At 49.7% G+C, this 21,286-nt stretch overlaps 2 protein-coding genes and 1 pseudogene across 2 annotated transcripts in view; 1 reads left to right on the top strand and 2 right to left on the bottom strand.

Annotated features, from left to right (window-relative positions):
* PARL (presenilin associated rhomboid like) overlaps positions 1-1,780 on the bottom strand; it is a gene marked incomplete at its 5' end in the record, with an annotated part of 60,045 nt that extends 58,265 nt beyond the window's left edge. The window contains 1 exon segment of the mRNA NM_001133296.1: positions 1,605-1,780. Coding sequence (NP_001126768.1) covers positions 1,605-1,729 — 125 coding nt within the window.
* Positions 1,781-2,597: 817 nt separating this feature from the next.
* On the top strand, positions 2,598-5,332 carry LOC100438737 (small ribosomal subunit protein uS2-like; annotated as a pseudogene).
* Positions 5,333-10,115: 4,783 nt separating this feature from the next.
* LOC100442009 (cytochrome P450 2J5-like) lies at positions 10,116-19,999 on the bottom strand. The gene is given in 6 exon segments (XM_054551172.2): positions 10,116-10,333; positions 10,431-10,572; positions 17,343-17,530; positions 18,610-18,751; positions 19,184-19,384; positions 19,523-19,999. Coding segments are annotated over 6 exon segments (1,368 nt in total).
* Between the last annotated feature and the right edge of the window lie 1,287 nt (positions 20,000-21,286).

Raw genomic sequence — 21,286 nt, forward strand, 5'->3', positions numbered from 1 at the left:
ATGTGTTTCTGGTTCACTGTTTCAAACGGTCTTTATGCTCAATTTTTACTAGAGGCTCATTAGTTTTCTTTTGCTTCCCCTTCCTAAAACCAATACGGTGATGTGTACATAAATCTTAAATGTTTAACACACTTCCTGTTGCTTCCTAATACACGTACGGTATTTATTTTACATGGAGTCTCACTCTGTTGCTCAAGCTGGAGTGCAATGGCATGATCTCGGCTCACTGCAACCTCCGCCTCCCAGGTTCAAGCCATTCTCCTGCCTCAGCCTCCCGAGTAGTTGGGATTACAGGCGTCCGCCACCATGTCCCGCTAATTTCTTGTATTTTTAGTAGAGACGGGGTTTTGCAATGTTGGCCAGGCTGGTCTTGAACTCCTGACTTCAGGTGATCCACCTGCCTCAGCCTCCCAAAGTGCTAGGATTACAGGCGTGTGAGCCACCACGCCCGGCCAGTATTAATCTTTTCTTCCCCTCTTAAACCATGCAATCTCAAATGGGATTACCACCTCCATCTGTCCTCATTTTCCACCTCCCCAGGAGTTTAAGATTAGTGCCTGACAGATCTGCTAGTGTATGAAGATACAATGTATGTGAAGTTTTCACAAGTCCCTGATAAAATTCACCTGGAATGCTTGTAGGACATACAGGTTCTTCCACTCCACCCACCCCTCTCCTGATTGTGATTTGGGAAGACTGGGGTGAGGCCTGGAACATAAAAATCCATACAAACTCTCCAGGTGATCCTTGAGCTTAGGCAAGGGCTCCGCCACATTAGAGCCTCGATTATTTACCACTGACTATCCCACGTGTTGATAAACAATGGTTCTTATCAGCAATCAGGTGGATTCGAGGCACCCATCTAACCAAGTCAGAAATTGGAAGGAATGAAGTTTTGAACAAAAGAGGAGGAAAATTTTCAAAGCCAAATGCACATCAGATTCTTAAACACGTGAGGAATTTCTCTCTTCTCTCTCAAATTAGAAATGAATTACGGTGATGCAAAAATCAGCAATACTGATAAACCATACGCTTCACACTTCTACTCGGAAGGTTCGGCAGTCTTCTTTCCAAATCAACCGGAAACCAAATCTTCCACTGTCTCAATTCAACAATAAAGCCTCTCCTACGACTTTGACAGACACAAAGTGATACCTTCCATCAGACTTCGTCCTCCCTTAGATCACAACCTAAAGAAGGCGACTGGTTGTAATGGAACACAACCTTTATAATTAGATGGAAAAAGAATAAAAACAGCCATTCTGCCAGCTGTACTAACTGCCTCACTTCAGAAACTGGCTCAACAGTTTCCTGTCGCGATTATGAAGTGTGGCACGCAATGAACCAACCTTCAGCTTAGTTCCCCTTCCAGTCACGTCCTTCCCAGTGGGAAAGGACAAAGCGCAGGCTCGCGGGGGCTGGGCTGGGCAAGGGGAGCAAGAAGCGAGGACTGGACGGAGGCGGGAGAGGAGAGAGAAGGGGCAGGTAAGGTGAAGGGGGTGAGCTGGGGGCAGCACGAGAGGCCCAGACGGCCTCCGCCCCTGAGGATACACGGCCAGAGCTCAGGGACCAAGAGGCGAGAAGACCAGAGCGGCGGCTATTACCTGCGTCCGAGGAGCCGCGGCGGGGTTAGGGCCGCAGTGAGCTCCTCGCAGCTGCGGCCGCCCACCGACGCAGCCCACGCCTGGCCGCAGCCCCAGCCTCTCTGCGCCCAGCCTCGCCACGCCATCTTCCCAACCTCTGCCCCACCATGGCCCGACCTTACCAACCCCAGCTGCGCAACTACTTCCGGGGCGAAGGCAACACCATAGAGCACGAGGAGCAGTCTAGCGCGCCCCCGCGTGGCTGAGCGGCAGCCGAACCGCCACGGTGCCGGGACGACTGGCTGGCGCCCTTCTCTCCTACCGCTTCCCCTCCCACTGCTCAGCCGGCTCCCGGAGCGACCTGCGAGAATGGCCTGGCCTCCCCGCATTTGCAGATGAGGAGGATGGGGCCAGAGCGAAGAGGGACAACTGACATTTTTTTGAGTAACGGCACATACCAGGCGCTTTCCCTAAGATCGCATTTAATCGTCACAGCACTGCTAGAGGTAGATGTCATCACTGTTTCACTTTGCCTCAGGTCAGAGGGGATAGGACTTGCCCAGAGTTGCAGGGCTGGTCCCTAGAGGAACCAACGTGGCAAGCCAAGTTTTCTTAAATTACTACTTTTTTCTGCATCTCACCACTTCGTGTTATTCTGTATGCCTTTAACAAAGTCCAAGCCTATCGGGCGGGGTGGCTCACCCCTTTAATCCCAGCACTTTGGGAGGCTGACGCCGGCGGATCACCTGAAGTCAGGAGTTCGATACCAGCCCGGCCAACATGGTGAAACCCCGTCTCTACTAAAAATACAAAAATTTGCCGGGCAGGGTGGCACGTGCCTGTAATCCCAGCTACTCAGTTGGCTGAGGCAGGAGAATTGCTTGAACCTGGGAGGTGGAGGTTGCAGTGAGCCGAGATTGCACCACTGCACTCCAGCCTGAGTGACAGAGCGAGATCCGTCCCAAAAAAATTACCAATACAAATACAAAAATTAGCTGGGCGTGGTGGCGCAAACCTGTAATCCCAGCTACTCAAGAGGCTGAGGTGGGAGAATCACTTGAACTCGGGAGGTTGCAGTGAGCCGAGATCGTGCCAGCCTGGGCAACAGAGTGAGACCCTTTCTCATAAAGAAATAAGTAAATAAACACAAAATCCAAGCCTGAAATGAAAAGCGGGCTTTCACTTTTTCATAATCCATCCCTCACCTGCCTGTCAGTTAGCTTGATTCCCTGCCATTCCATTCCCCCCGACCCTAGCTGCAGCCATACTGTCATTGGCCATTACTCAAAGGCACCATCCGCGTTCCCACCGCTGAGCATTCACGCTACCGTTCTCACCACTTGAAACACCTAACCGACTTGTCCTTCAGGTCAGCCTCAAGTGTCACCTCTTCCAGGAGGCTTTTCCCAGACCTCCACTCCAATTTAGATTCCCTTCCTTTGTACTCACATACCGCTTTATGCATATCTCTACAATAGCGCTTCATTCGTTCCATAAGCACTTATTAAGCACCTACAGTGTGTCAGGTGATGTGTTAAACCTGGGGATACAGTTGAGAAGACACTATATCTGACCTCACAAAGATTCTATTGTACTGGGGGAGAAGGCTCTGTAGGAGTCTAGAGAGGGGGGATATAGCCCAATTGAAGGAAGGGGCATGGGAGGCTCGGGGAGGCGGCTTCCCAGAGGAGCTGATAGAGGTCACCAAGAGAAGAGGATTGAAGTGTTCCTCCGAGAGAATAGCATTTGTGATGTCTCCCAGCGCACGACTTGTTTGAAAAACTGAAATAAATTCACGCCTTTTCCACACAACCCAGAGAGGGGCCCATACGGCATTGTTCTAGATTCTCTGTGGGCGGCAAGCCGTCCAGGTGCCGAGGCAAGAGACCAAGGGCACGAGCTGTTCCAGTATAATAAAATATAGAAAACAACAAGAGTTATACTAGATCTAGATCATAGACATGATTATATATGAATATCATTAATCATCAGTTTGTAGCAATTACTCTTTATCCCTATATTATAATAATCCTCGCTCTATAATCATAACCTAGGAAAAACCGGGCCATACAGAGGCAGGAGCTGAGGGGACATAGTGAGGAGTGACCAAAAGACAAGAGTGCGAGCCTTCTGTTATGCCCAGACAGGGCCACCAGAGGGCTCCTTGGTCTAGCGGTAATGCCAGCGTCTGGGAAGATGCCCGTTACCAAGCAGACTGTGGTCTAGCAGTAGCGTGTCAAGGAAAAACACCCGCTACTTAGTAGTCCCCAGGGGAGTTTAGAGAAGACTCTACTCCTCCACCTCTTGTGGAGGGCCTGACATTAGTCAGGCTCGCCCGCAGTTATGCGGAGGCCTAACCGTTTTTCCCTGTGATGCTGTGCTTCAGTGGTCACGCTCCTAGTCCGCCTTCGTGTTCCATCCTGTACACCTGGCTCTGCCTTCTTGATAGCAGTAGCAAATTAGTGAAAGTACTAAAAGTCTCTAATAATGGTGTAAGTTGTTTCTCTCTTTGTCTCCTCTCTCTCTCTGCTTCGGCTGCCAGGCAGGGAACGGCCCCCGTCCAGTGGACACGTGACCCATGTGGCTTACCTATCATTGGAGATGACTCACTCTCCTTATCCTGCCCCTTTGTCTTGTATCCAATAAATATCAGTGCAGCCTGGCATTTGGGGCCACTACTGGTCTCCGCGTCTTGGTGGTAGTAGTCCCCCGGGCCCAGCTGTCTTTTCTTTTATCTCTTTGTCTTGTGTCTTTATTTCTACGGTCTCTCGTCTCTGCACGTGGGGAGAGACCCACCGACCCTGTGGGGCTGGTCCCTTCAATTCTCATTGTAACTTAAAGGGAAACTTTCACAATATCTAGAGCCCTTGATGTCCTGCAAATGAAGGAGGAGGATGTCCTTAAGTTCCTTGCAGCAGGAACCCACTTAGGTGGTACCAACCTTGACTTCCAAATGGAGTAGCACATCTGTAAGAAGAAAAGTGATGGCGTCTACATCCTACATCTGAAGAGGACCTGGGAGAAGCAAGAAGTTTCTGCTGGCAGCTCGTGCCATCGCTGCCTTTAAAAACCCTGCTGATGTCAGTGTCATGTCCTCTAGGAATACTGGCCAGAGGGCTGTGCTGAAGTTTGCTGCCGCCACTGGAGCCACTCCAATTGTTGGCCGCTTCACTCCTGGAAACTTCACTAGCCAGATCCAGGCAGCCTTCAGGGAGCCACGGCTTCTAGTGGTTACTGATCCCAGGGCTGACCACCAGCCTCTCACAGAGACATCTTATGTTAACCTACCTACCATTGCGCTGTGTAACACAGATTCTCCTCTGCGCTATGTGGACATTGCCATCACATGCAACAACAAGGGAGCTCCCTCAATGGGTCTGAGCTGGTGGATGCTGGCCCCGGAAGTTCTGCGCGTGTGTGGCACCATTTCCCTTGAACACCCATGGGAGGTCATGCCTGATCTCTACTTCTACAGAGATCCTGAAGAGATTGGAAAAGAGGAGAAGGCTGCTGCTGAAAAGACTGTGACCAAGGAGGAATTTCAGGGCAAATGGACTGCTCCAGCTCCTGAGTTCACCGCTACTCAGCCTGAGGTTGGAGACTGGTCTGATGGTGTGCAGGTGCCCTCTGTGCCTACTCATCAGGTCCCTACTGAAGACTGGAGTGCCCAGCCTGCCACAGAAGACTGGTCTGCAGCTTCCACTGCTCAGACCACTGAATGGGTTGAAACAACCACTGAATGGTCTTAAGCTGTTCTTGCACAGGCTCTTAAGCAATTACAGCCACAAACAAGAGATTGGAGCATAAGGGAAAAATGAGTTTAGAGCACTTATTCTTCCCAGTCCCTCCCTCCTTAAGCCACATGCATTGGCTTCTGTGTTCTCTGTTCTGAAACTCTCCTCATTGCTCCATTTGAGTGAGTGAGGGTGCCCTTTCTGATCAGAACCTGGCACAGGAAACAAGCACCCTCCATTCAGAGGCTGCAGGAGCATCCTCAGGGGACAGCCAGGGCTCAGTCAGCTGACAGAGGGAAGGACTGGGTAAGGTGTGCTGACCAGGAACCAGGCGAAGGAATATTTATCGATTATTGTTAGTAGTTGCAATTTATTAGGCACTTAGCATGTACCAGGGACTGTGCTAGGTATTCTTCATGCATTATTATATTTTTAAATTTATTTATTTTTATTTATTTTTTTGAGATAGTCTCGCTATATTGCCCAGGCTAGAGTGCAGTGGTGCCATCTCTGCTCACGGCATCCTCTGCCTCCTAGATTCAAGCAATTCTCGTGCCTCAGCCTCCCGAGTAGCTGGAATTACAGGTGCCCGCCACTAAGCCCGGCTAATTTTTGTATTTTTAGTAGAGACAAGGTTTCACCATATTTGGCCAGGCTAGTCTCGAACTCGTGACCTCAAGTGATCCACCCGCATTGGCCTCCCAAAGTACTGGGATTATAGGCATGAGCCACCACACCCAGCTGCATTATTATACATATATACATACATATATATATATATTTTTTTTTTTTTTTGAGACGGAGTCTTGTTCTGTCACCCAGGCTAGAGTGCAGTGGCGTGATCTCAGCTCACTGCAACCTCCACCTCCCAGGTTCAAGCAATTCTCCTGCCTCAGCCTCTCGAGTAACTGAAACTACAGGCATGTGCCACCACACCCAGCTAATTTTTGTATTTTTAGTAGAGACAGGGCTTCACCATGTTAGCCAGGCTGGTCTCGAACTCCTAACCTCAGGCAATCCGCCCGCCTCGGCCTCCCAAAGTGCTGGGATTACAGGCGTGAGCCACTGCGCCTGGCCGCATTATTATATTTAATGTTAATATCAATCAAATGAGTTAGCATTATTATCTCCACTTTGCAGATGAGGGAACTGAGGCTTATTGATATTCTGACACTTTCTAACTAATTCACCCGTGAGCTCCTGACTTTCATTCCTATAAATTCAGGCTGGCCCGGTGGCTCACACCTGTGATCCCAGCACTCTGGGAGGTCAAGGTGGGCAGATCACCTGAGGTCAAGAGTTCCAAACCAGCCTGGCCAACATGGTGAAACCCTGTCTCTACTAAAAATACAAAAATTAACCAGGTGTGGTGGTGCACACCTATAATCCCAGCTACTTGGGAGGCTGAGGCAGGAGAATTGCTTGAACCCGGGAGGCGGGAGTTGCAGTGAGCCAAGATCACTGAACTCCAGCCTGGGCGACAGAGTGAGACTCCATCTCAAAAATTAATTAATTAATTCAGATAATTGTATCTACCTTGTCACTTTGGTATTTAAATGGCTTCGTCTATGTTAGGTGCCCAGTGCACTTCCTAGCACACGGTTGGCAATCAACACATGGCAGCTATTGTCATATCGTCATGAAGATATGGAAGCTGAAAGGGAAGCCTATCCACAGGGGAAGGGCTCCCTGCAGCGTCATCATTTTAGAGCTAAAAACAAAGGTGCGAGTGCTTTCGGATGCTGTCTGGGGGAAGGAGAGCCCTGCCAACGTAAACAGAGCATTCATCACCCACCAGGCCCTGTGCTGGGCGTTGTCACTCCCGACAATCCTAAAGGAAGCCTCCATTTGTCATATGAGGAGACCGAAGCACACAAGGACTGGGTTATTGAGAGCAAAACTGGGATTTCAACCAAGGCCAAAGCCCAAGTGAGGGAAAGCTTCCTGGAGGAGTTGGCCTTTGAATGGAATAACATGCAGAGGGCTGGACAGGATCAAAGACAGGAGGCTGGATGGTGGAGAGGATGGGTGTTAGAAGGGGCTGCAAGCTCCAGACAGGGGCTCTAACAGAGAAAGGGTTAGGAAAGTGAGGTAGGAAGCAGGTGAATTAGAACCTGGCTTTGTTTTCTCCGCCCCAGATCCTGCCTGGATCACAGACAGCTGCCAGCTCAGGGTGGGACCTCCCAGGCCCGAGAACCCCAGGCTGTCTCCTCCTCTCTGGGACCCCACTTGCCTGGTGCTTCCCAGTCTGGACTCCCGAGGCCCTGGATATGGCACCACACAGAAAATAAGATATCTATGAGAAAGCTCCAGGATTTCACAAAGCCTGAAGAAAGGCCAGAGGCTAATTCATACATCATGGTTTTTGTTTTTTGTTTTGTTTTGTTTTGAGACAGGGTCTTACTCTGTCAGCCAGGCTGGAGTGCAGTGGCACAATCTCTGCTCACTGCAACCTCCGCCTCCTGGGTTCAAGCGATTCTCCTGCCTCAGTCACCCAAGTAGCTAAGACTATGGTGTGTACCACCACGCCCGGCTAATTTTTGTATTTTTAGTAGAGACGGGGTTTAACCATGTTGCCCAGGCTGGTCTTGAACTCCTGGCCTCAAGTGATCCACCCACCTCAGCCTTCCAAAGTGCTGGGATTACAGGCGCTAGCCATTGAGCCTGGCCAATACGTCATGTTTTATTTCTGGCTAGACTCCTTTCAGCCTGGTGTAGCAGTAATGATTGATCTCCTACTAATTAGAAACATTGGTTCATTCATATGTATGTCCTTTAAATAACACAAAAGAGAGAGGTAAGGCATTTCCTTTTTCTTTTTTTTTGAGACGGAGTCTCATTCTGTCTCCCAGGCTGGAGTGCAGTGGTGCAATCTCTGCTCACTACAACCTCCGCCTCCCAGGTTCAAGTGATCCTCCTGCCTCAGCCTCCTGAATAACTGGGATTACAGGCATGTGCCACCACACCCAGCTAACTTTTTTGTATTTTTGGTAGACAGGGCTTCACCATGTTTGCCAGGCTGGTCTTGAACTCCTGACCTCAGGTGATCCACCCGCCTTGGCCTCTCAAAGTGCTAGGATTACTGGCGTGAGCCACCGTGTCTGGCCCGAGGCATTTCCTTTTTAAAGCTCAGATTTATTGAGGCATGGTTTATATACAATAACACTCATTTAAGTGTACAGTTGTATGAGTTTTGACGAACACATACAGTTGTGTAACCATCACCACAATCAAGATACAGAACATTTCTATTACCCCAGAAAGTCTCCTCATGTCTTTTTACAGTCAACCCATAACCCTACTCCCAAATCCTGGCAGCCACTTAACTACCGAATATTTTCTGTCCCTGTAGGTTTGCCTTTTTAAGAATATCACAGAAATGGAATCATATAATATGCATTTGTGTGAACATATATTTTCATTTCTTTTGGGTAATACCTAAGATTGGGACTGCTGGGTTGTGTGGTGTAATGTTTAATTTTACAAGAAATTGCCAAACTGTTTTCCAATGTAGTTGTACCTTTTTACATTTCCACCTGCAGGGTATGAGAATTCCATTTGCTTCGCATCTTTTCCAGTACTTGGAATTGTCAGGGTTTTCTTTTTAGCAGTTCTAATAGGTATGTAATGGTATTTCATTTGATTTTAGTTTGCATTTCCTTAATGCAAATCAGTCTTTTTTTTTTTCTGAGACAGAGTCTCGCTCTGTCACCCAGGTTGGACTGTAGTGGTACAATCTCCACCCACTGCAACCTCTGCCACCTGGAACTCACAAGTCATTCTTTGCTTTTGCTGTTGTTTGTTTTTGTTTTTGTTTTTTTGTTTTGAGACAGTTTCACTCTTGGATCCCAGGCTGGAGTGCAGCGGTGCGATCTTGGCTCACTGCAACCTCCGCTTTCTGGGTTCAAGCGATTCTCCTGCCTCAGCCTCCCGAGTAGCTGGGATTACAGGCGCCCGCCACCATGCCCAGGTAATTTTTGTATTTTTAGTAGAGACGGGGTTTCACCATGTTGGCCAGGCTGGTCTTGAACTCCTGACCTCAAGTGATCCACCTGCCTCGGCCTCCCAAAGTGCTGGGATTACAGGCGTGAGCCACCATGCCCAGCCACAAGTCATTCTTTTTTGATAAACAAGGCTTGTCTGGACACGCAAGGATTCAAAATTTAGGGACCCTTGTGTGGAAACTAAAGTGGGTCTTCAGTGAAGAATTTGCTGGAAACAGTTATATGTCTGCTGGCTTTGCTGGATTGAGATGGTGAGATCTTTCTCTGCCCTAGGTCTGCAGAGAACTGCAGTTCTTCCTTCTGGTCAGGAGAGGGCAGGAGAGGGCAGAAAATAAGCTGCCCCGATTCACTTTTTTTTTTTTTTTTTTTTTTTTGGCTTACCAGTCCCCAGCATCCAGAGTATTTGCATTTGCATGCATTATTATATTCATAGTTTTGCTCGAAAGTTTGCCTTTTCCTCTGAACCTAGTTAGTTAGCTGCTGACTTGTGAGGCTTGATTCCCCAAAATTAACTTTGTGGACTGATTTAATGCCAAACTTAACCAACCTTAGAAAATCTTTGCCTGCCAAAGCATAGCTAACCTAATTTAAGAATTGAACTACCCAAACTGAGCTACCTCTGTAGAATCCTTACTAAGTCTATTCTCCAGTGTCACCCCACAGAGCTTGCGTTAGGGGCAACCATGAGCAGCTGAGCTGCATGAACCCCTGGTCCTCCTCTTCTCTAACTTTGCAGGAACCAAAAGAGACTGAGGAAGGACTTCATGGGGGACAGGCCTCCAGACCCCCCGTGGCTAAAGGCCATCCTCCCTAGGACCAGGGCTGTGGCTGCTCAGGTGGGGCACTGCGCAGATCTCCTGGGGCTGGGGTTGTAAAGTGCCCCCAAAGATGTACTCCAGCTTGAGCCCCGGGCTCCCTTCTGGCAGTTGGAACCGAAAGGTCCTGAGGAGGGTGACAAACATCAGGAAGAGCTCCATTCAAGCCAGCTGGTCCGCTGGGTACACACGATGCCCTGGAAACAGAAAGAAAAGTCAGAAGTGGCAGCTGTCCCTGTGTCTGTCCTACCTCAGCCCCACCCACCACCCAGGATCCAGCTCCGTGCCTAGTACCTGCAGAGAATGGCAGGAAGGCCTCACTGGCCACAGAGTTTCCATCCTTGTCCGAGAAGTGGCCAGGGTTGAACTGTCGAGGAGTCTCCCGGCACTCAGGGTCATAGAGCACAGAGGCCAGGTTGGGTAAGATGACGGTGCCCTGCAGAGAGATGCTGGTGTGGCTCAGAGAGCCTCAGATGGTACCCAGTACCCAGCCCTGACACTGAGCCACAGTGAGCTTGGAGAATACCCAGTGTGCTGGTGGGAGCAGTCCAGGGCCTCGAGGAGACTCAGCAGCCGGCCCTCAGGCTGCCCTTCCTCCAGGCTCACATCAGTGAAGGAGCCGAGCAGGACACCCTCCTGGCTAAGGACTGCCCAGCTTTATCCTGAAGACTTCCAGCCACATCTAGGGACATGAAGCTGTTGCCTCCTACAGAGAAGGCCAACAGCTGGGGCCATGTCTGGAAGGGGCCAAGGACAGCCCAGGACAACACACACTGGGGCAGGGGGTGTGTGCACACGTGGGTGTTCGAGGAAGAGACAGAACGAGGAGAAATGGAATGGCAAACAGGCAGAGAAAGAGGAACTGAGTGATGGAAAGACAGAGAGGAGACAGAAAGCTTCACTCTTTAGGGTTGGGGAGACGAAAACATGAACCATAATCCCAACTCTAACCTTCAGCCTAACCCCAACCCTCACCTTCCCCCAAACCCAAACCCAAATCTTCCCTCTCACCCTCACCCCAGCCCTCACTCTATCTCAAAGGAGTCACAGTGAGTGATTAGAAAGAGAATCAGACCAAGCAGATGGGAGCAGGGTAACATCTGCTCCTTACCATGTGGGCCCTGGGCTGACCGGAAACAGCATAAGGAGGCCAAAGTGGAGCCAGGATGGGGTCGGTTATGGTCCCCGACCCTAGAACACTCAGCTCTGGGATTCCGGGGAAGACCTCATACCCCAGGGCTCATTTACCAAATACCACAAAATTAAACCAGCTACTCTTGTAGAGACCAGAGGGCTGACTACAGAATTCTTGATTCTGACCAAAAAAAAAAGCTTGAAATTAAAAAAAAAAAAAAAAAAAAAAAAAAAAAGCTTAGCGAGTTTGAAGCCTGCATTCTAACAGAAACCAATAAAGAATGCAAAAATGGAGCAGATGCTGGCTGGTCGCAGTGGCTCACGCCTGTAATCCCAGCACTTTGGGAGGCCAATGAGGGCAGATCGCTTGAGGTCAGGAGTTTGAGACCAGCCTGGCCAACATGGCGAAACCCCATCTGTACTAAAAATACAAAAATTAATCGGGCGTGGTGGCATGTGCCTGTAATCCCAGCTATTTGGGAGGCTGAGGCAGGCAGAGGTTGTAGTGAGCCAAGATCACGCCTCTGCACTCCAGCCTGGGCAACAGAGCAAGATTCCATCTAAAAAAAAAAAAAAACCAGAATGCAGAAATTGTTTTCAGGGGAAATTGTTCTTTTTTGCCATTGGTGCAGTACAGTAGGCTTAGGCAAGGTGCCTCATCCTAGCCACGTGTACCAATAGGGCACCCAGACTTGCTCACTCTGTAGCTTTAAGCAGAGGTGTTGGGGAGGCCTGTGTTCTTGCTGCTGCCTGAGTGAGCTATAGATTTCCCAATTCCCATTTTCTCTACCTGGGATTAAGTAACCCTCTGCATTGCAACAGTTCTTACTAATCACCTTCAGAGGAGGAGGCTCCTAGCAAGATGCTCTTTTCCCTCCAGAATTATTTGTGTCCTTTTTTGGGTGATGTTCTGGCCTCCTTGCAAAGGAGGATCTCAGCTCATGGAACAGGTTCAGAGCACAGCCTATCCAGTATGCAAAAAGGACAGCCCCCCCCCCCCACCAACCGCCCTCCACTTCCCCAGACTGTAGAACCATCTACCTGCTGGGTACCTCCTGGGGTCGCTGTGCCAGCTTCTGCCCAGTAAATGGCAGTTTGGAATTCACAATCAAATAGAACGTCTGAGAAGAGAGACAGGCTGGAAGTGCAACCATCGTATCAGGGACTGTTGCTGTTGTCACGATCACTTAACTGATGAAATGGTTAGGAACAGTTTAGGAATATCTGTAACATTTAATGGTCTGCTGTCAAGCTTTGATTCCACTTTCAGCAGACATCTCTCGCCCAAGTTGTAAAAGCTCAATATTGATTTCAGCTCGTTAATGGGCCCCTGGAGCCTTTATCACAGAACAACTCCTAGAATCAAATTGGCAGGAATGAGCTCTTAATAAGGAAATTTCTAATCCCAAACGGCATAACACAGAGCAGTACCCTGGCCCCCTCTTTTTAACTTAAGTTGGCACAGCTTCTAGACAACCTGGGCCTGGGTCCTCCTGCCATGCCAGCAGCAAGATGATCTGATGCCCTGGTCCTATCCACTTCCCCAGAGACTCTTGACAAACCTGTAAACTTGCTGGCCAATTTCTGCCAAGGACAGAATGACAGTGTAAAACATCTCCATTGTCATCTCCAATGACAGTGTAAAACATCACATTGGTTCACTTACCTAGAGTGGCTTTTTCGTATAAATACAAACAGCAGGGCATATGGTAGGAAAAGAAAACACTTTAGAGTCAGAGGGACATGCATTTGAAACTCAGCTAAGTCACTTACTAGCTGTGTTTGGGTGGTTTCTTAAGCGCTCTATGCTGAAGTTTCTCTATCTGTGGAAAAGAAACAGCAACAAAGCGTCCGAAGGATAGGGCTGCTGTGAAGAAAAAAATGTGTGGAGGAGGGAACCTCAAGTCTGGGCAAATTAATAATAAGTTAATAATGGGGCCGGGCATGGTGGCTCATGCCTGTAATTCCAGCACTTTGAGAGGCAGAGGCAGGCGGATTACTTGAGGTCAGGAGTTCAAGACCAGCCTGGCCAAACTGGCGAAACCCCGTCTTTACTAAAAATAAAAAAATAAATTAAAAATAATAAAAATTAGCTGGACATGGTGGCACGTGCCTGTAATACCAGCTACTTGGGAGGACGAGGTGGGAGAATTGCTTGAGCCCCGGAGGTGGAGGCTACAGTGAGCTGAGATCACACCACTGTACTCCAGGGCAGTACTCAGGGCAGAGCCAAAGCTCCTTTCTGAGGAAAGTCTCAGGGCTCCCGCCACCACCTCTATGTACAGAGGCATCACCCTGCACCAGGGCACCAAGATGAGTCACTCTGTTTCATTTTCATTAAAATGGCAACCTCACACCTACACATGTTGGTATGTTACCCCAATGAGCCTTGACTCCCAGGATACACACCTTTGTGTAATCCCCTCCCCTTGAGGATAGGATGGATTCAGTAACTCACTTCTAACAAATAGGAAATGGGCCAGATGCAGTGGCTCATGCCTGGAATCCCAGCACTCTGGAAGGCCAAGGTGGGAGGATCACTTGAGCCCAGGAATTTGAGACCAACCTAGGCAACATGGTGAAACCCCATCTCTACCAAAAATTTAAAAATTAGCCCATTGTGGTGGCACAATGTGGTGCCTGTAGTTCCAGCTACTCAGGCGGCTGAGGTGGGAGGATCACCCAAGCCTGGGAAGTCGAGGCTGCAGTAAGCCATTATTGTGTCCCTTCACTCCAACCCAGGGAACAGAGGGAGACACTGTCTCAAACAGTAACAACAACAACAACAACAAAGCCAACAAATAGAATATGGCAAAAGCGGCCGGGTGCGGTGGCTCACACCTGTAATCCCAGCACTTTGAGAGGCTGAGGCAGGCTGATCACTTGAGGTCAGGAGTTCAAGACCAGCCTGGCCAACATGGCAAAACCCCATCTCTACTAAAATATACAAAAATTAGCCAGGCATGGTGGCACATGCCTGTAATCCCAGCCACTCGGGCGGCTGAGGCAGGAGAATTGCTTGAGCCCAGGAGGTGGAGGTTGCACTGAGCTGAGATTGCACCACTGCACTCCAGCCTGGGGTGACAGAGCGAGATTCTGTCAAAAAAAAAAAAGAATATGGCAAAAGCAATGGGATATCACATCTAAGATTAGGTTACAAAAAGACTGTTGCTTCTGTTTTGGGTGCTCTCTTGCTTGCTCTCTCTGATGGGGGTCAGCTGCCATGTTTTGAGCTACCCTATGCAGAGGCCCATGTGTCAAGGAACTGAAGGTCTCCAGCCAATAGTTCATGAGCAACCGGGTCCTGAAGACCTCTGTGTAAGTGAGCTTGAAGTGGAGCCTCCCCTAGGGGAGTCTTCAGGTGACACTGTAGCCCCAACAACTTGATGGTAACCTCATGAGAGACCTTGAATCAGAGACATCCAGCTGAGCCGCACCCATTTTCCTAACCCTCAGAAACTGTGAAATGATAAATGCTGTTGTTCTAAGCCACTAAATTTTGGGGTAATTTGTTACACAGTAAGATAGGTAAGTAATTCAACATCCATCATCTAGGATCTGCATGGCTCTGTCAACAGTACAGAGCACCATTGTACCGAATGACGCCGTGGGCACAAAGCCCTCAGCACACAGCAAGCCTGGGCAAAGAGCAAGTGTCATCATGTTATTGTCCAGCTCACGTCAAAAATCTGCTCGGAAAGCTGTCTCAAGCTGGATCACCAGAGAGCTATCATCTTCAAATGTGCTCGAGACCAACCTGGCCAACATGGTGAAACTGCATCGCTACAAAAACAAAAAAACAACAACAAAAATTATGAAAATTAGCCAGGCATGGGGGCTCATGCTGTAGTCCTAGCTACTCGGGAGGGTGAGGTGGGAAGATCGATTGAGCTGGGAGGTAGAGGCTGTGGTGAGCCATGATCATGCCACTGCACTCCAGCCTGGGCGACAGAGCAAGACTCTGTCTCAAAAATAAATAAATATTGGCCAGACGCGGTGGCTCACGCCTGTAATCCCAGCACTTTGGGAGGCTGAGGCAGGCAGATCACTTGAGGTCAGGAGTTCTAGACAAGCCTGGCCAACATGGTGAAACCCTATCTCTACTAAAAAATACAAAAATTAGCCGGGCGTGGTGGCACGCACCTGTCATCCCAGCTACTCAGGCGCTTGAACCTGGGAGGCGGAGGCTGCAGTGAGCCGAGATTGAGCCACTGCACTCCAGCCTGGGTGACAGAGCAAGACTCTGTCTCAAAAAAAAAAAAAAAAAAAGAATAGAGGTTAAAAATAAATGATTATTTATATAAACTTCAAATGTGTTATTTTGGCTACCTGTAGGAATGAAAGGAATTTTATCTCTTAAAAGGAATTGAGATAAGAAACAACTGCCATCTTGAAGAATATTTCTGCATCTTTTAAAAACTCCTGCTTGAAGCACTGCCCACTACACGGTCCACTGGCCCACAAAAGAATATTGTGAATGATGATCCTTGTCATAACTTACAGGCATGTGATAAGCCAAAGCTTTCCCGATACAGGCATGCTTCCTTTTATCACATAATAACTCATAATTAATCGAGATTTCCTTTTTTCCCTTCACTCCAATGAAATTCAGACTTGAGTTTTATGTACATAGGAGGCAACTGTTCTTGATTTGACTTATTTTTATAACTTTCTTCCTCTCTCCTTATTTGGCACTTGTTCTCTTAACCTTGCTATAAAATGAAAGAAGCAAGAAAGGCATTTCTGCTGGAAACCAGTTTTAAGGAGATAATACAAAATGTAGACCAAACCTAAGGCACATAAATTGCAAATGGCATAAATGTTCACCGACAAGGGTTAAAATTGCAAAACATCCATTTGGTGGAACATCATGCAGCCATTAAGAATGATGTAGATGCCCAGCGTGGTGGCTCACACCTGCAATCCCAGCACTTTGGGAGGCCTAGGCAGGCGATCACCCAAGGTCAGGAGTTCAAGACCAGCCTGGCCAACGTGGTGAAACCCCGTCTTTACTAAAAATACAAAAAAAAAAAAATTAGCCAGGCGTGGTGGCACACCTGTAGTCCCAGCTATGTGGGAGGCTGAGGCAGGAGAATTGCTTGAACCTGGGAGACGGAGGTTGCGGTGAGCTGAGATCACACCACTGCACTCCAGCCTGGGAGACAGAACAAGACTCTGTTTCAAAAAAACAACAACAAAAACAAAACAAAACAACAAAAAACAGAATGATGTAGAGCAGCGGTTTTCAAAGCGTGGTCCCTGGACCCACAGCATCAGCACCACCTGGGAGCTTGTTAGAAAGGCAAATTCTCAGCCCCCCCCTAGACAGATAATGTCCAGAGGAAGAGTCCAGCAGTGTCTGCTTTCACAAGCCCTCCAGGTGATTCTGATGTACCTGGAAGTTTGAGAACCACTGCTATGAAGAATCTGAATATTAAGTGCAATGAAGGATTCAGAATGATATATTCAGCAGAACTGCAACTATGTAAACTATATGTGTGCAAAAAAAAGATTGGAGAGTGGTGGATTATCATGTCTGCAAGGGTTATCTCTGAACAACGGAGAACTTTAAAAATTATCCCTCAGTGAGTACATTCTTTATATTATACATTTTTTTTTGAGACAGAGTCTCACTCTGTCACTCAGGACAGAGTGTGGTGGTGCAATTATGGCTCACTGCAGCCTCAATCTCCCGGGCTCAAGCGATCCTCCTGCCTTAACCTCCCAAGTATCTGGGACTACAGGTGTGCGCCACCATGCCTGGCTAATTTTTTTTTACGTTGTATAGAGACGGGGTCTCGCCATGTTGCCCAGGCTGATCTTGAACTCCTAGGCTCAAGCAATCCTCCCACCTCAGCCTCTCCAAGTGCTGGGATTGTAGGCATAAGCCATGGCACCCGGCTACATTCTTTTATAATCATAACCCCCATCCCAGATGCCACAGAGAGAGAGAGAGATTAAGTGACTGATAGCTGGCAGGTTGGCAGAAGCTATAGCAGATGGCTGTGCTAGGCAGGAAGGATGCTTTCTGCAGGCACTGGGTTGGGTGTAGGGCCGTGTAGGGCCACCTACCTTGCTCATGGGATAGCTGCACACACGTGTGGAGGTCACACACTGGCGCACGGCACCCACGGCCACGACACTGCTGAGGCGCTTCACCTCATGGAGGACAGCACGGGTGTAAGGCAGTCACTTGTGGTCTTCATAGCAGACAACCGGGGCAGCACCCAGGACCTCTTCCAGCTCCAGCTGCACCCTCTCTGCAGGTGGCTCAGTGTGGGTCTGGGGAGGGTGCCTGTGCCCTGGCCTCCCCATCCTCCCTCACTGCCTCCGTCCCCACCCAGGACACTGCTGCCGAGGCTTGCGGCCCTTAGGTCACCCCAAACCACCCTGCCACTCCTGGTCTCACAGGAGCAGACCCTTTTCTGAGGCAGAGCTTGCTTCTTATGAACAAGGTTTTTCAGGGTTTACTCCTCCAGGGGGCACTGGAAGGAAGAGAAAGCACCCAGATTTGAGAACCTGCTATGGGTCAGGTGCTCTATATAAAGAGCATTATGGCCGGGGGCAGTGGCTCACACCTGTAATCCCAACTCTTTGGGAGGCCAAGGCAGGTGGATCACCTGAGGTCAGAAGTTCGAGACCAGCCTGGCCAACATGGTGAAACCCCATCTCTACTAAAAATACAAAAAAATTAGCTGCTTGTGGTGGTGCGCCTGTAATTCCAGCTACTCAGGAGGCTGAGGCAGGAGAATCACTTGAACCCAGGAGGCAGAGGTTGCAGTGAGCCAAGATTGCACCACTGCCCTCCAGCCTGGGTGACAGAGTGAGATACCGTCTTAAAAAAAGCATTATTATGGAGGAGGGACTGTTGTCTCCATTTTACAGATGGAGAAACTGAGGCTCTAACAGGACAGGTACTTTTGCCCAAGGTCACGAAACTTGTGGCACCAGATTTGAATTCAGGTCATAGTCAGTTTGTCCTTGAGAGAAATCCAGCTACATTTTCCCCTCCACAGGTGTGATCTGGAGGTGGACATCAGCACAGGGCCTGGCACTTAGTGGGTGCTGAATCATTACGGAATGAGTGGAATAGTGTTATCCATTGTACATTGGGTCTGAGAGGTGGAATGACTTGCCCAGCATTACGCAGTAAGCAGCAGGGTGGGAACTGAAGCCCCTCCTGTCTGACTCGAAGCCATGAACACTTCCTGTACCACAGCGGCAAGAGCAGGACCCACCCTTGGGGCCACAGAGCAAGGAGAGTGATGGAGGCAATGCCCGTGGCCCAGGTGCCCCACGCATGAGGCAGTCAGCCAGAGTGTGACCAAGGGCCCCTCACCCTGGACAGCTCTGTGCTGGATCATGTGGATGAGTGCCCAGCGCAGGGTGGTGGCCGTGATGTCAGTGCCTCCCAGAAGCAGGTCGATCACCACCTGGACCAGGTTCTCCTGGTTGAATGTGGAGACGGGGTCAACCATGGCCTGGCGAGTGGGGGGTGGGTGAGTGGGGGGCGCAGCTCTGGGTCTAAAGTTCTCTCCTGACAGAGCCCTGGGGTTTCCTTGAAGCCTGATCTGAGACCTGTGCGGCCAGAGCTTGAGGTTCCAACCCCTCAAGAGGGCCTGATTCTCAGGACTGCATTGATGTTGATGGGGGGCTGCCCTGGCGTTCTGGCCCTGACATCAGCCAGGTCTTCTGCTTCCTACCCTACCCATGTCTGCAGAAGCCAGCCCTGCCCTGGGAAAAGGTAGGGAAGAAAACCCTGTTTTAACTCAAACTTTCAGGGTGCTTTGGAAGCTTGTAGATAGAGTCAAAGATGAGAAACTGAGACGATGGCTTAGAAATGAGGTGCTCAGAAACGAGGTGCAGCCCAAAAAGATGGCCCCTCCTTTCCTGAGCAGCCGTTCCAGGCTCACCTTGGAGATCTGGGCCAGGTAGCAGCTGATGAAGTCCTTGGAGGCCTCCGGTGCCCTGAGTTTGTGCCTGGTGATCTCCTGGCAGATGAAGCTCCGCACGACCTCTTGGTACCTAAATATCTCCTGGTGGGGTCCTGGGAGGTGACGGAGGGCCCAGGGAAATACGTCGTACAGCTGTGGAGAGAGAGGCCCACCCAGGGCCTACTCAGGAGCCAGCCTCTGAGTGGGCACTCTCAGGTATTTTGGCCACTTAATCCCCTCCCCACATTCTCAGGATATAGAGCCATCATCATCCCCATCTACACAGGAGCCCACTGAGGGGCAGAGAGTGAGGCTGACTTGTCCAGGGTCCCAGAGCTGGCCAGGGCTTGGGTTGAGACTTGAATCCAGGTCTTTCAACCGCCAGAGCTGGTTCCTTGTCATACCACCCCCACCCCTCACACAGGTCCTGGCAGTCCCCTCTCTGTTAACAGCTCTGAGCCAGCCCCGACTCCCTGAGTGTAGTGACCATCTAGCCGCCTCCCCCTCCACAGCAGGAGGGGCAGCCCTGCCTCGTTCTCCAAACAGGTCCTGGAAGAGCGGGGTGAGGGACCTGCCAGAGAATTGCTCCGAGTCGGAGACCAGCGCTGCCTTCACTGCCCGGAAGCAACTAAGCACCACAATGGGGATCAGGCTCACCCACACGGTGAACACACTGCCGTGGGTCTGTGCCAGCTGTGGAGAGGTGGGATGACACTTACTGCAGGAGCACCTTCTCAGAGTGCCTCCAGCCCCGTTCCTCAGGCAAGCCAAGCCCTGGGTCACAGGTCCCCCCATGCACTTGGAATAGTCAGGGCCCAGCACTTTCACCCCATTAATCCTGGGAGGTGGGAATGTTCTACCCATTTTACAGATGATATTAAATAACCAGTTTCTCAAGGGCTTGGTGTCCCATGTGGACTTTACATATGTTACTTGAGTCCACCCTCAGTAGAAGTGTGCAGGTAGGCTCTTTATCTCCATTTTATGAGTTAAAAAACAGAGGCCAGGCCGGGTGCAGTGGCTCACGCCTGTAATCCCAGCACTTGGGAGGCCAAGGCGGGTGGATCACCTGAGGTCAGGAGTTTGAGACCAGCCTGGCCAACATGGTGAAACCCCGTCTCTACTAAAAGTACAAAAATTAGCAGGGCGTGGTGGTACACGTCTGTAATCCCAGCTACTCGGGAGGCTGAGGCAGGAGAATCGCTTGAACCCGGGAGGCGGAGTTTGCAGTGAGCTGAGATTGTGCCATTGTACTTCAGCCTGGGCAACAGAGCAAGACTCCGTTTCAAAACAAAACAACAAACAAACAAAACCCAAAAAAAACAGGCCAAAAAAGGCAGTAAAAGATGAGGACCTTGAACCCAGGTCTCCTGACTCCCAGTACAATGCTCTTTCCACTGCGTGGGAAGCCTGAGGATCATAGTTGTCTGATAGCGCCAACCAGATATTTTTTAAAAATTTGTTGAGTGTGATTAAGAAGAGGGCTGAGCACGGCCTTAGGAAAGACAGTGTCCTGCCTGCCACCATTCTCAGCAGCACCCCAGCCCCACCCACTCAATCCAACAGCGTCCTTCAGCTGAGGCTCCAGCTACCCTGGCGGTGGCTTTGTGCAGAGATTCCTTGAGTAATGTCACTTGAATGTGCCCTTGTGGGGGTCCCATTCCCCCCAACTCCCATCTCAAGTGGCTTTTCAGAAAACTTCTTCCAGCCACACACAGTGCTCTCCTGGAGTCGAGTTCTGTTCAGTGATTTTCGCCATCCTGTTCCATTGGCAGTGGACTTCTCCTGCACTCAGATTTCTTAGATTAGACTTCTTAGATTCTGCACAAAGTCCACAATTTTTGCAATCTCCCTATCACCCTGCATTTGACAGGCGAGGAAACTGAGGCTCAAAGCCTCCCAGCTAATAAATGGTAAGACCAGGATTCACCCCACACGTGTCTGACCTCTGTTCCTTCTTTCTGTCTCCGGTGCCGCTGGTCTGAGACAGAGGAGGGGTTCATCTGTCCACCCCTTTAGGGCCTCCAGCTTGAGCACAGGCTTCCTACCTGGAGCAGTGTCTCTGGGTGCAGCTGAAAGCAT

This window comes from Pongo abelii, chromosome 2 (assembly GCF_028885655.2).
Source record: "Pongo abelii isolate AG06213 chromosome 2, NHGRI_mPonAbe1-v2.0_pri, whole genome shotgun sequence".
NCBI lineage: Eukaryota > Metazoa > Chordata > Mammalia > Primates > Hominidae > Pongo > Pongo abelii.